General features: G+C 39.1%; 2 protein-coding genes across 5 annotated transcripts in view; one reads left to right on the top strand and one right to left on the bottom strand.

The window, feature by feature from the left end:
* Window positions 1-14,233, bottom strand: part of CYFIP1 (cytoplasmic FMR1 interacting protein 1) — a 76,578-nt gene that overhangs the window by 17,117 nt on the left and 45,228 nt on the right. For all 3 annotated transcript variants that reach the window (XM_037376125.1, XM_037376124.1, XM_037376127.1), the window contains one exon: window positions 12,245-12,332. In XM_037376125.1, the coding sequence (XP_037232022.1) occupies window positions 12,245-12,332 (88 nt within the window). The remainder of the gene's footprint in view (window positions 1-12,244; window positions 12,333-14,233) is intronic.
* On the top strand, window positions 26-11,746 carry LOC119142770 (fibronectin type III domain-containing protein 9-like). Of its 2 annotated transcripts, none has more exons than XM_037376132.1 (2): window positions 26-3,612; window positions 5,692-11,746. In XM_037376132.1, exon 2 carries the CDS (start codon window positions 5,739-5,741, stop codon window positions 6,408-6,410), a length of 672 nt encoding a protein of 223 aa, XP_037232029.1. In that variant the 5' UTR covers window positions 26-3,612; window positions 5,692-5,738; the 3' UTR covers window positions 6,411-11,746. The 2 variants fall into 2 exon arrangements, with proteins under 2 accessions (XP_037232029.1, XP_037232027.1); XM_037376130.1 differs by having other exon boundaries at window positions 27-3,612; window positions 5,603-11,746.

Here is a 14,233-nt window from a genome sequence, read left to right on the forward strand (position 1 = left end):
TAATTTCTGCTGACTGCATCTTTATAATAATCTCATTTAAACAGCTTTTTAAAGCATACTAAAAATAATAACTTGGTATCTCTCTCTCTCTCTCTCCAAGAAGTTAAATGCAAAGCTTCCCTTTTCTAAGGCAGGAACTCCAACCAAAATGTCTGTAGTAGCAAGAAAACCTTCTAAATACTGGTTTTTTCCACTTACCATTTATAAAACCATGAACATTTCTTCTTTTGTATTTTTCTATTTACACAGGTATAAAAGGATATGAGTACTCAATGCCAATGTTCAGATCCCTGAATTTAAAGCACAGCTTCTATTCCTCGATCATCCATTTTACGTACAAAACATCTTGAGAGAAGTTACTTCATTTTTCAGTTCCTAATAGGTGTTTTAAGTCTCTGAGGACTCAACTACAAAAAAAGCACCTTCTGCAGTTACTGCTCTCTGCAACTAATTAATAAGGATCTCTCTTTTTCAAATCCCTTAGCTGTACACAAGATCAAAGCAAATCTAAGCCTGAGATGCAACCTCACGGAAATTCTTCTGGAGTTGTATAAATACGACCAGGTGCTTTACCGTATTAATGACTATTTCTTCAAAGTGAACACAACTGTACAGACTGATGTTGTGTAGGGATTTAGGAGCTGTTTGCTGAACCTGCAGATCAAAGAGGAGTTAGCCAACGTAACATCCTCCATTTCTGTAAGTGTACTGTTCTCCTAACATCCTGAAATTTAATTTTAAAAGGGAATCTTGTTAACCATTCTCGCAGAAAGTTCTGTTGTGTTTCCTTTTCTTTTATACAGTTTTCATTCTAATATATGCATGAAAGACAGAACACTTAGACTTTCAACTCCACACACACCAGCTGTAACAGAAAATTTTCTTTCACCAGTATCCAGGAAGAACACTGACCTTCCCTTCAGTGCAGCTCCTACTCCAATTAACCATGCAAGTCAATACCAGATGCTGTAATACATGGCACTGCACAAAGAAACCACTAGGATTCAAGTCATGAAACTTTATCAAGCTCTTGGAGGATTTTGGTCTCATAAAAGAGCTTACAAATCACCTATCAGAAGAGGTCAGGATAGAAGATACACATTCTTATTTATGTTGTAAATCTCTATATATCCAACATGTTTTGAACCGTGGTCTTAGAAATGTAAAAATTAGATTCTAGACTGATATATAGCAAACGCAAATTTGGCAACAGGTTCTTGACCATCTTTTGTGGATGCCCTAGATGTACTTCACAAGCCCTCATGGGTCAAAAATCGTTGCACTGTGAAAGAAATACATGAAAGTACAGGCTCAGAGGAGACCATCTAAGTCAGAACAAGAGAGAACTAGAAATTCAAAACCAACTTTTTGAATCAGGCAACTCCTGACCTAAGTGAGAAACTTCCCATATGTTATCAAAACACACATAAAAACATCACATTAATTTTACCATGCTTCAACAACCACAAAGTTATAACCAGCAATTTATTTCTCAATGTGAAAATCCAAGCAGCTGCCAGTACTGAAATTTAGTTAAAGATTTAGTTATATTTCTTGCAGGCCTGAACTTCTGCCTCCATCTGTGTGATGAAACTATACAGCAAGACCGCCTGACCTACAGAAGGTGGGTTTTGGGGGTATTTTTTTTTTCTCACTTTGAGGGTCCTGGTGAGCAAGAGGCTGACCACAAGCCAGGTATGTCCTCATGGCAAAGGCAGCCAACAGCCAGCAAAGCTGCGTTAAGCAGAGCACTGCCAGCAGGGCAAGGGAGGCGATCTGTCACCTCTACTCAGCATGGGTGAGACACACCTGAAATACTGGGTCCAGCGGCAGGCTCCCCAGTACAAAAGGGACAACTGGAGAGGCCAGCGGTGGGCCTCGAAGATGATTAAGGGATTGGAGCATCTCTCCTGTGAGGAAAGGCTGAGAGAGCTGGGACTATCCAGCCTGGAGAAGGCTCAGGGGGATCACATCCACATGCCTAAGTGACTGATGTGGGCAGTACAGGCAATGGAGCCAACTTTGCTGCGCGGTGCCCAGTGACCAGACAAGGGACAACGGGCACAAACAGGAAATCCTCAGAAAAAACTTCACTATTGTGAGGGTGGTCAAACAGAGAGACTGTGGAGTGTCTGTCCTCGAAGATATTCAAGACCCAACCAGACACATCCCTGAGCAACCTGCTGCAGGTCACCCTGCCCTGGAGAGTCCCCTGACCTCAGCCACCCGTCAGTCCAGGAAGTTCTGTTCTAAGGACTGTGGCCTTGTGCTGATTTTGTGGAGGAGGGCCATTTCCAAATGAAACACTTTTCTGGGAACACAAACTAAAATAGACACTTGGTTAATTATTAGACTCCTAATACACGATGCAGTCCTGCTACTACATCAGAGCCGGCTAAAAGACTGAACCCTCAACACACCCCACCACACGGACAGCATAAAGCTGCACCCCTCTAGTACAACGTGTGCATTTCCATAGCTCTCCACAGGCACAAGAGGTTTCTGGGGCATCAACAGGGGATAGAACTGGTAAAACCTTAGGAAAATTTGTACCGATGAATGTCCCCATCCACTAAGCACTTAAACAATTGTCCCTAAAAAGGGAGATTTAATCTTTTGCTTTTGCTGTTTCCAGTCAGGTAGGTCTCCACAATAAATATGCCCACGCTATCTATTTAACTATAGCACAAGAAGAATTTTACAGAATTTTACTTCAGTAGGTTAAAGTGTTTCACTGCTATAAGGTTAAGGGTAAGGAAATCTTCCTCACAGAGAAGAAATTTGTCATAGAAAAGCAAGCCCTAAAAACTTGATTTCAGCATTTAAAGACTCACTAATACATAACAATAAGAAGCCAGCCAATCTAAAAATACATCTTTCTTTAATGTAACCCTCATGGGGAAAGTACCTAAAATGGTCCACCTGTAAATGCTGGATTAGCGGAGCGTTATGAACCGTGACAAGGGATTTAGAAAACACCATCACACACCACCACTGCTTCCCCCCCATGACGCACAAAAGCATAAAATGCTTAGGGAAGGAGCCACTAACAAAGGGGGGTGTGGGTGGAGAGGGAGGGAAGGAAAGGAGGAGTTCATTATTTTATAAGCTATGCTTGCTCCCTCCCCTACTTAAAATAAATAAATAAATAAATAAAAGAGTTGCTAGTTGCTGATGTCATCAAAGTGCTAACATTAATCACTCACAGCATCACTGGTACAGGCACAAGAGCATATAACAGAGATGTTCAGGCAGTACACTGTCCAAGGAGAGACAAGCAAGAGAGGGGGGGAAAAGACATTTTTCTCCTGTATGTTCTTTGAAAAGCAAGGCAACAGCATCTTTAGACAAGATGTGCTCTTGCATGAATTTAAGTGGAAGAGACAAAGAAACCATGCTACCAGCAGCACCGCAGAAAAAAAACTGAAAGCACGAAGCAATGAGCATTCAGTCCAGGGAATCCGAGGGGAAGAAAAAGCTAACTGGCAAGCAGAGATCAGGCAGGAAATAACTCATGTGAAAAGGGATACAGAGAACTTAGTGTTTATATCATTTCCACAGCAGCAACACCGTATGAAAATTCTATTCTGAAATTTCCATCAGGAAGTGACGGTAAGTACTGACATTTTAATCCATAAAACATCAGACGGGTTTTCCAACATTTACATGTCAGTAGTTATGTGTCTTCCAGTAACTGGCGTTTTGTAATAACATAAATGTATTATTGGTGTTTAATTAAAATCCAAACATTCTACATACAAAATCCCGTGAGGATGAAACTATTGTCTCTAGACTGTGTTAGGAAGAGTTCTATAGAAAATAAATTATAATTTTAAGTAATTGGGATCTATCAGCTAAAGAGAAGACAACTGAGCAAGTAAAAGCTCTCATCTTACTAATGCGCCCGATTTTAGTATCGGTAGAAGCTGGGTAGATGCCAAAATGTGTCTGCCTAATAAGTTTATTTGAAAGCAAACTCAGATCCTTTATATTGTTGCTGTATCAGAAAGGGTTCACTTATCACATGATTAGAATAGCAGCGTCTACCCAGATCGGTCATACCTAAGGTTTTACATTATAATGAAAATAAATGTACATCTTTTTCTTCCCACTTCCCAAAAAGTTTAATCCAAAAGCCATGAGCAGCAATTTTCGTACATAAACAGTCATAGAATTCTTACTATTAATGTAATATAACTACCAAAATCTCACTAAAATAATTCATATTTTGCCAGGTCCCTATATTGTATAAAATAAAAGTATTACAGAATAATTTCAGAATGTTATGAACAAATCTTACAAGCTTTCTTCAACAGGAGAATTTTCAATAGCTAATTTAGTCAGTGACTTTGCATTTTAAATATGATCATAAAAAAAATAAATTGATTTTTACAATGAAGTCATAAATAATTAAATACAGTGTTACCATCACGGGCATTTATCTTCATTTAAAACGTAAGAGACTTTCACAGTGGAAAAAACTTTCACGACTACCACTAGAAACTGACTATTAACTAATATGATCAGATTAAATTGCTGAGGTAGGCCCTTTTTCAAAAGTTACCCTACAACAGGAAAAAAAACCCCAACATGCCAAACAAATGAAAACACCCAATGGCTGTTATTATAATATATTCTCTAATAGCCGTGTTTAGAAAATTGCAGAAAAGAGATGTTTTCCTTTCACTGTTTACTGTGGTAACACAATGAATCTCAAAATATTGGAAGTTTTTTTAATTTTGATTTTATTGTGAGGAGTATAAGTTCAGTGCAGCCAGCCTATGGAATTACATTCAACCACTTAAGAACAGAAAAGAGTATTAGTAATTTTTTTAAAACCCATTATTTACCCAAAAGGTATGCTATAGTGAAAGTTGTATTTCACTAGCTAAGCTTAGCTTGAGAAAGCTTTTCCAAGAGGCTGACTAGCATCAAGACTAAATATTGTGATACTGATGCCACTGACGTACAGTCATCACAGCCACTACAGTGGCTACAGATGTGCTAACTCACCAGCAAAAAGTGGAGAATATTGGCAAATAAGAAACTAATGTAGAATTATACTGGAGACAAAATAGTATCTGGTGATGCTTCCACATACTGTTTTGTTTTTCAATTGATTGTGACTGGCAAAAATGAAGCCTTGCGGATGGTAGAGGAATTCATCCCTCATTATCCACTCCTGCCACTCCTCTCTTGCCACTTAATGTAAGAAAATTCATTACTCAAAAAAGCAAGATTTGAGATTATATAAACCACCAAGTAAATAAAATGCAAGATACTCCGACTAGAGCAAAAAACAACTGCTGCATTTCTTTTTCAGACATTGAAAAACAAAAAAACTGTGAGAGGATGTAGTACCCCAGTTGCAAATTCTGCAAAACATACTGTCTCTCATGGAGACAAGATACAACTGATCACCTGTACAGGCAGCAGCTCTGGCTAAATTTCTATAAGCATATGTTTATTCTTTCACTTGAGAAAGAAATACATAGGTTAAAATACCTCTCTCAAACTTCATGAACTCCCCACTCCCACTTTTACACAGCAGTACCAATGATAAGAGCATAGTTTCCTAATAAACTCCTTTCCTAAATTACAGAGCACTACGATTAAGATCCTCACGACATCCCCAGCGCTGCAGCTTCTCAAGTTACCTCCCTGGGAAATAAACATCTTCCCTTTCCACAGCAAGGTCAGCACCAGGCAAGAAAAAAGCCCACCCCAGCAACATCCCAATGGGAATAACCGTCCAAAACATCACAGGAAACACAGCGATGGTGATTTGGCCAAAAATGGCCGGTTGTGTCGACAGCTTTTATAGCATCATGTACCACCCTAACTGGAACAGCATGCTATCCAGTTATTCAAGAAAGAGCTTTCAGAAGGAAGAGAGGGTGCCCACCAGTCTCTCCTCCTATGTTGTTGAAAACCTAACTCCACTAACAACATACATTGTGTGTGTGACCTGCCAGTCCGCAAACCCCTCCAGAGACCAATGCAGAGTTTTTAACACGCTGGAACAAGACCCGGCATCTGCGAGCAACACCAAGAAAGAGCTGGCACTGGGCATCTGGCTCACCAGCAGCATCCTGCTCCTCATCATCGCTGCAATCCTCCTCTATGGCTGCCTGCACCTCCTGTGCCGCAGGAGACAGGAGTGCTTGCAAGGGCGAAACAGGACCTCCAAACAAGACCACAGGAAGGTGTGGACCAAAAGTGCAGCATATGACCCAGAGGAGCTCAGCCGGCAGCGCCAACTGATGCAGGACATTGAGGAAAAGCATCCAGGTGGCATCCAGCTGGCCACAATCATAGGGAATCCCTCAGCGTGCAAGGAGCCCATCACAGCAGCTTCCAAAAGCTGGGAACAAGTGCCAGCGACAGGACAGTGCTCTGCTACAAATTAAGAGACCTTTTGTCAGGGAGATTTTAACTACATACAACATTCCAACTGCTTCAAATGCATCACGTGCACAGCTGGCACTCACAACGGGGAGCTCCAACCGCTCACTGCACTCCTGGCTGCCCCTCTGGTGTCACGTCCCTTTCCAACAGCCTATACGCAGCCAGAGGTACTAGGAGGCAAAGGTTCAGATTCCCAAGAAATGAGCACTCCATTACTCAAAAATGAAGCATGGAGCAGACAACTGGTTTACATGTCAAGGTGATTTTTTGGTTGCTTTTCTTTAGCCTGAAACAGCAAACAAATATAAAAAAGAATCACAAGTGACCAAGAAACTTTTTTTTTTTTTTTAACTAGCATAAATAAAACTGAGTAGAAGTTTTCAGACCACAACCCAGGCTGCTGTGCCACAGGCAAGTGGAACATACACCCCGAGTGCAGTGGTTTGCCAGCGTGACTTTTACCCCCACAATCCCAACTGCTTCTCAGACTACACACGGCAAACTACCACACTCAGACCACACACTTTGCCGACCACGGTGCTCTCCCATAGCTCCCATCTGAATGAGGTCAGTCTCAGCATGTAAGCTAAACTCACCAGGATTTTAAGAGTATCTTCCTCTATCTTTGAAATTTTGCCTGTCTAAAACATAAGCAAGATAGTGACTCTGTAAGGACACTTCCAACGAAACTAAGTAAATACCCTCGGCTACCGTATTTCGCACACTTCTGCGCCCACCACCAGCCACCTTCTGCGCCACTCCCTGAAGAAGAAATGGAGTTCAGAGCAACAACTCCTGGCTCTTCCTTTTCTCTTTCCATTTCAATTCTAACGATAAAACTCATTCACCAGCTGCAAATTTCTATACAGCCACATAGTACATTTTGTGTAATGAAGGGGCAAGGAAGTAAAACATGCCAAAACATGTTTTATTTTTGTAACAAGAAAATCTGCCGATCATCACGCTCTGCCTTGAGCTTCATGGGGCAAAGTGCCAAGAAGGACCCACTGGACAGAAATCTGTTCACCCTCACAACATAGCAAGTCTTGCCTGGCTTACGTGTAGAAGTCACCCTGTTTTAAATCTCTTAAGTGCATTTGCATTCCATAAAAACATATTAAATCTTAGTATTGCTGTATAGTAAGGTATGTCTAAAAAACAAAAATACACTGTGACTGCAGGCATTTTAAACTGGCATTGATATGAACATATGTGTAAAGTCAGCTCTTGTTGACACTGCCTGGTTGTACCAGTAAAGGCTGGAGAACTGCTAGCTGGGCAGCTGCCATCCCTTCCCACCGTGCCCTGGAAGCCAAGGGGTTGTAAAATTTTGGCGAGAGAATGCCTGCTGAACATTTCACAGCAGGCAGTGAGTCTTTTCAGCTACTGTATTTTGACAACATTTCCCACAACTTGTGAAAGATACCGACTCTCGTGCTGCTAGGAAGACACCAGCTGGCTAAGGTCGATGCATCTTCTTTACTTCTTTTCTACTAAGATAGGTAGGATAGACAGGAACGCGCACTGAATGGAGGCGAGTATTACTTTTAGAAAACACTTCAAAAGGTGTCTTTATTGTGGTGTTAGCAATAATGTGTTCTCCACCTCCTACATAGCATTTCTTCCAGCTGACATGTTTTTCTTTGTCTTACACATCAGTCTTAAATAAACTGTGATGATGACAAGTTTACTGCTGTTTTAAATGAAGGCATTTCATGAAACAGACACAGAAAAACTATCTTCAGAGCATGAAGCCAACACTACAGGTGCATTACCAAAAAGAGGCAGCTGGGTAGCAGGGACAGAAAAAAATGCTTTAAAATGATCTTGTAATCAAATTAACAGTAACACTTCTCTCACTAGGATTTCATCAAAGAGAAAGAAAATATTTTAAAGGGATGGAGCCAAAAGACATATATTCTCATCTCCGCCTGTGTCTGGGGCCCTTGAAAACCTTTTTATTTCTCGGCATCTCTGTTTCTTTATTTGGGTTTTAAGGGAGTCCAACACATGTTTTTATATGTTATACACACATGTATATACTATACCAAGAACAAGGAGCAGTTCAGTCTTGAAGCAGTGTTGAGGCAATTCACCTACTGAATTGTGTTATTTATACACAAACACATATATACAAAAAGACATATGTATATATCAGATTGAGAAGGCAAGGAGCTACTATGGAAGTGCTCCCAGAATGGGATTTCTCTCACCTAAATATGAAATCATTTCACCCAAGGAGTTTACCGTGTACTACTTAGACAAACATTCATAACACCCCACGAGCAACAGACCATCTCAACTGTTGCAAATGAGCAACGCATAAGGAATGCCATCTGACTTCTGCACTAGCATTGAAGAACTCGCGTCACCACACACTCACAGAGCTACACAACTCTTCAACTCTTGGTCAGAAAGTTTTATTACACATTTGTTCAGGTTGATTCTGGCAATTCTGTGTTTTAGTAGTTCACTGTCCAGTTTTAACAGTGATCTAGTAAGTGGCAAGCATTCTAAGAGATTACTAAACTGGTAACAAGATGCAACACAGTGCAAATTGGTTTCAATTTGGGCACCAGCAATAGATAAAAAACATTATATTCATACAGAGAAGTATTTTCCAAAAGGGGTCCTTTTTCACAAAACAAATGAGTTAGCATCTAAAACACGTGGAAGACATACAAGAATTAAAATCTCTGGAAAATGTTGTATAAGCCAGAAAGGAAGCTCTTAAAATTCTGTTCTACACAACCTCTATAAAACCAGGTATTTCATCAACATGTAAATTTAGTATCAAATCCCCAGAAAAGACTCTTTAGTATATAGTATACTATATACTAAATACACTATAAAGTATTTTATGCATCCAGCCCATGTTGCCAAATGTCAATCTGCTAACGTTCATTTTATTAAGCTCACACACTTCACCTGAGTAATGGGATCTCAACGACCACGCTCAATGAGTTTTTAAAATACTGCAGCTCACTTAAAAGGCTGCTGAACTTTTGCAGGTTGGCTTCTTCCCACCTGACAGCTTTGCTCCCATGTCAGACAGGAGAACTAAGTTGTATCTGTGGGCTTCTGTTTTGTTAATTGGATGAAGATACCACTCAGAAAACTTTAGACGCAACAAAGAATGTGGACACACCTGTATATGCTAAGCATCCATACATAAATATAGATCAAATGCTTTGATCCATTTAGAAATATGTGAACACTCTGAGATCAAAACTAAACATTTCTTTAATTACTCTTAAGCAAGCACATTGCTTGTGCAAAGCTTCTGCACATGAAGTATTTCACCACTACAGTCCAATACATGTATGTATGAGTGTACAAATGCACAAGAAACCACAATGCTCTTGTCTTGACCTAAATAAACACCACGCATTGCTAAAAAAAAAAACAAAAAAAAACCCCAAAAACAAATCACAAAGAACCCAACCTCCCAAAACCCACCAAAAAGCTCAAAACTAACCACCACCACCAAAGTCCAATAAGCAAAATAAAAAGTCATATTCTTTGGCTATATGATCAATGTGAAGTGCTCACCTGAATATCTTCAGTTGTTCAAGAACTCAAAAAAGACAATGAAATAAAAAATACATAGCTACTCCATACTTCACTATTATCCAGGAGGCAATTCAACGATACAACCATTAAAGGACCCAAACAGGGATACGCTCTGTGACAAGCCTAGCTATATAGTACACAGAATAACAGAATGCAATTATATCACATGATAGAATGTGTAGCCTCTATCATAAAAGAATTCCTATCTGTTTGTTACTTGCTATGTACAGTAGAAATATCCCGCTGAAATTCTATTCAAATATCCTCAATTCCAAAATACATTAGATTCAATAATAAAACCATACTCCTTTAAAAATTTAAAACTAGTCATATTTGCTAATATCTGCATATCTAGTTATGATATCTAGTTATGAAACTTGCTCCAGAAATGCATCTAAGAATCCTCTTGATTGCTCCTGCTCCTATAGAAAAATAATCAGATTTCTGAAAATGTATAGCTCTCAGAGTAAAGATTACTAAACTCATTTTAATAATGTAACCTGACTGATAAAAAAAAAAGGGTTCCCCAGTTAATCCACTGTCACCCACCCCACTGTATCATCATTTAGATAAATTAAGTTAGCAATCTCTACTAAATTTGGGGGAGGGGTTGCTCTTTAGACCGCATCTGGCGAATTCCTAAAATAGTAAGGAGCACAATAACTCTAATGTAAGAAAATCCCACTTTCCTATAATTTACTTTTCCTGTTGGAAGTACAATTATATAAAAATATTCATAGTACCAGACAATCAGCTGTTACATTCCACATTAAAGACATATGAACCTTTTTCCACCTTCTTTACATTTCAAAAGCATGAAAGTTTTACAAATGCAGCAGATATATTAGGACTGAAATTTGTAACTCCTGAGCTATCTCTTCAGTTCTCAAAACCTAGCTGGCTGGGCAAACCACTACACAAAGATTGCACCGTATAACTAGGATATGATGTGCAGAAAATAATAGTAAGAGAAGGACTAATTATGCTCATGTTTAAGGAGGAGCTAGATAATGAAAGTAGCTAGACATGAAAATGACACAGCGCACTTGTATAATCTACAAGGATAATTGAGTACATAACTGCAAAAGTTTTTTTTAGCCAACAACCTATAATTTGGTCCTTGTATTTTTATTGATCTTTTCCATACTTTCATTTTGCCTCCCTGATACGCAAAAAGACAACGCAAAATTAAGAGTGACATCCTGTTAAATATTCTCAACCGATTTGCTGAAGATAGCACTGCTGGTTTTTACTGCTGTTGGAAGCAGATCAGTATTTTTCACTGGATATTAAAGATGCAGATATATGTTCATGTGCTATGCCTTTAACTGTCATTAAGACTCAGGTCGTAATTCTGAAGTGTAATTAAATAAATGTGCAGGGATCAGGGAGAATAAATCTATCCCTCCAACATACGATACTGCACACATGAGCACAGCATCTCATCCTCTAAATACAGGCCAACATTCCTCACTTGGGTAGCTCCATGAAAGCCCATGACTATTGTCTTGCACCAAGCACTGTCTCAACTTGTCACCCACGTAAGCTCTTTTCCAACCTCAGCATTGGGCATTGCCTTAAGGCATAGAGTACACTACTGCGTACCATGTACAGCTCTACTGAAAACTTGCATAAACCTTCTAGACACTCGTAATCTGCAACATAAGAAAGACGACGCTAAGACAGGAGTTGAGATGGCCAGAGGGCCAAGTTCATCACAACTTTAAGGTCCTTGGGTTGAAAATGCTAAAGAAATGTTACACTTTAAAAAAAATTAAGCAGTTTCGTATCTGATAGTTTAGGATGGTCAGAATTCATATTCCTTTTAAGGCAAACAACATCTGAAGCAGTTTTTCCTATCTGTTCCCTTTTCTCCTGCTGTCACAGTCTTTATTGCTGTAACAAGGGAGCAGCTGCACCCAAGATGGGCTCTTGTTCTCACTTCACCAGATGACTAATTAATTTTTTCTTTGAGTCTGCTCTGCCACTATAAGCAACTGCGCAATGCAGGTGGTTGAGAGAAGGACTTATTTTTAGCTGTGTCAGATAAGACTAACCATCCAACTAATCACTTGCACTTTGGCTGAAACATATGGCAAGCTTCACAGCAAAGTCTGAAAAATAGGTGTAAGTTGAAATTAAAATACTCACAAAATGCATTTGAGTCCATTTTTAATAACTTTCATATTCCATAATTCCTATAATTAAAAAAGATACCTTTAAACATTAGCAAACCATAAACATAAAGAGAATTAAATCCCACCTTCGATCCGTAGAGATACTGTGGCTGTGCATTAGGCTGCTTATCTCTCTGGAACTCCTGAGAAAACGGTAGCACGGTCCGAACAAACCTATAAAAAACAAATTAAAGAATTCATTAATTATACTTAGGTTAGTAAGTCTGTGCCTAATGCACCTTACCCTGTATAATACTACTTTTCTCTACACATAAAGCCAAAGCCAGACTTTCAGCCCACATTGAAACTGGGGAAGCATGTCGCCTGCATTGCCCAAAAGCCTGGACACAAATCATGAGGCAATCCTCCATCGCTTACTGGGACCCTGTTCTTCCAGTGGTGCGTAGGGTCCCAGCATTTTTCTCACCTCTACTCTAGCCCAGCCCTTCAAAAAGAGAAGCAGCCAACAAAGTAGCAATAGCCTCTCAGAGACAGTAAGGAAGTTCCTTGCGCTTCCCTTCCAAAATTAAGTTCCTGAGACCAAACTACACCTTCAAAGAAGAACGTGGCATTTCTACTTAGTGTTTCGGAGCTCTTCCCCTCAAAGAAACTCACAGCAGGAGAAATACTTTAGGTTAATACCTTTAAAAAAGGGAGGAAGGCCATATAAAAATAACAAAACTCATAGCAAAGGTAACGTTTCAAAAGTTTGATCCTACTTTAGCGTGAGCATGTACCAACACAAACCATATGTACCTTTACCTTTTGCCCGCTGTTAAGAGGATGACAAGAGAACTACAGATGGAGTACTGCCAATGATAGGATCAAACAGCCCGCTCCAAACTGAGGGCCCCAGAGTCAAAGAACAGTGCTTGGGCAGAACTTGGCAGCCATGAGTCCCCTGGTGAACAGGCAGCACCGACCCACTCCCCTGGTGTTGCCTGTTAACTGGTTAACGCACGTTTTGCAGCACTACAGTTTTAGTACAGAAGGAAATTAATCAACATCTACTATAATTCTGATTCCACTTAACTTTACTAAACCGAGCAAAATTATGGTACGTGTGTTTACATGTTGGATGGGTACTTTATTTTTTAACTTGATAAAAAGGATTTATTGGTAAATGGTGCAAAGCTGGACATACACAAGAGGAAAAACAGCTATAAGAAGTGTACGTCAAATGTTTTTTGTACCAGATCAGGCTGTTCTGAGAGATATTCGAGTGAAATAAATGCTTCTAGGAAAAGGTTTGAGGAAAGGAACTTTGCAGTACATTATAGTATCGCAAGATACAATTATATTGATCTGGTTTTGTTTAAAATACGTCTGAATTTAGTCAGCAGACAAAATAAATGCTTCATTAATAAATTTTCCTAGAAAGAACATATAATTTCTGGGTTTAATACATCCATTTTCTAGCTGAAAGTAAAACCAGCTGTGCTAATAAAAAATTATTTCACCAAACATGTATAAATTGCACAATGTTGCCTACAATTACTTCCACTGTGTTTACTTCTGAGTAACCTGAAACATTCTTATGAGAATCTATAACTTCAGGACAAGATTTTCCGTATTTTTTTTAACCTACTAAAAAACAAGTATGCCCACATTTTCAGCCACTTGTTCAAATATATTTTTAGCTCTGTCTTTCCAAAAGTACTTGTACTTGAAGTCCAGAAAGTCCTTGCATTTAGAGCTTTTGAGGAAAAAACCAGATAATTTGTGTGTATTATTTTTGATACTCTACATATATACAATTTAAATCTTATATTTACATTTCCTCAGTTTACAAGATTCCCCCCTTCTCTCCCATTTACATAGCAACTGGAAACTTGAGATTACTTGAATCTGTTCTCTGCATAGATACTTCATTAATGAGCTTACCAGAGATGATGTAAACATTTGATAGAATTCAAAGTAATCTGCAACATATGTCAGTCCCAGAGATTACTCTATACCCCTTCTTTCTCTTCATCTCTCCAAATCCTATTCCTTTTTAAACTGACATCAATTTTCAAGCCCTAAGACAATTTCTAAAATTAAAGAAATTGAAAGAGATACCATGTCATTTGAGA

Source organism: Falco rusticolus, chromosome 2 (assembly GCF_015220075.1).
Source record: "Falco rusticolus isolate bFalRus1 chromosome 2, bFalRus1.pri, whole genome shotgun sequence".
NCBI lineage: Eukaryota > Metazoa > Chordata > Aves > Falconiformes > Falconidae > Falco > Falco rusticolus.

Excerpts from the sequence above, each read along its gene's own strand:
- LOC119142770 (XM_037376132.1), top strand. The coding sequence starts at position 5,739 with ATGGGAATAACCGTCCAAAACATCACAGGAAACACAGCGATGGTGATT.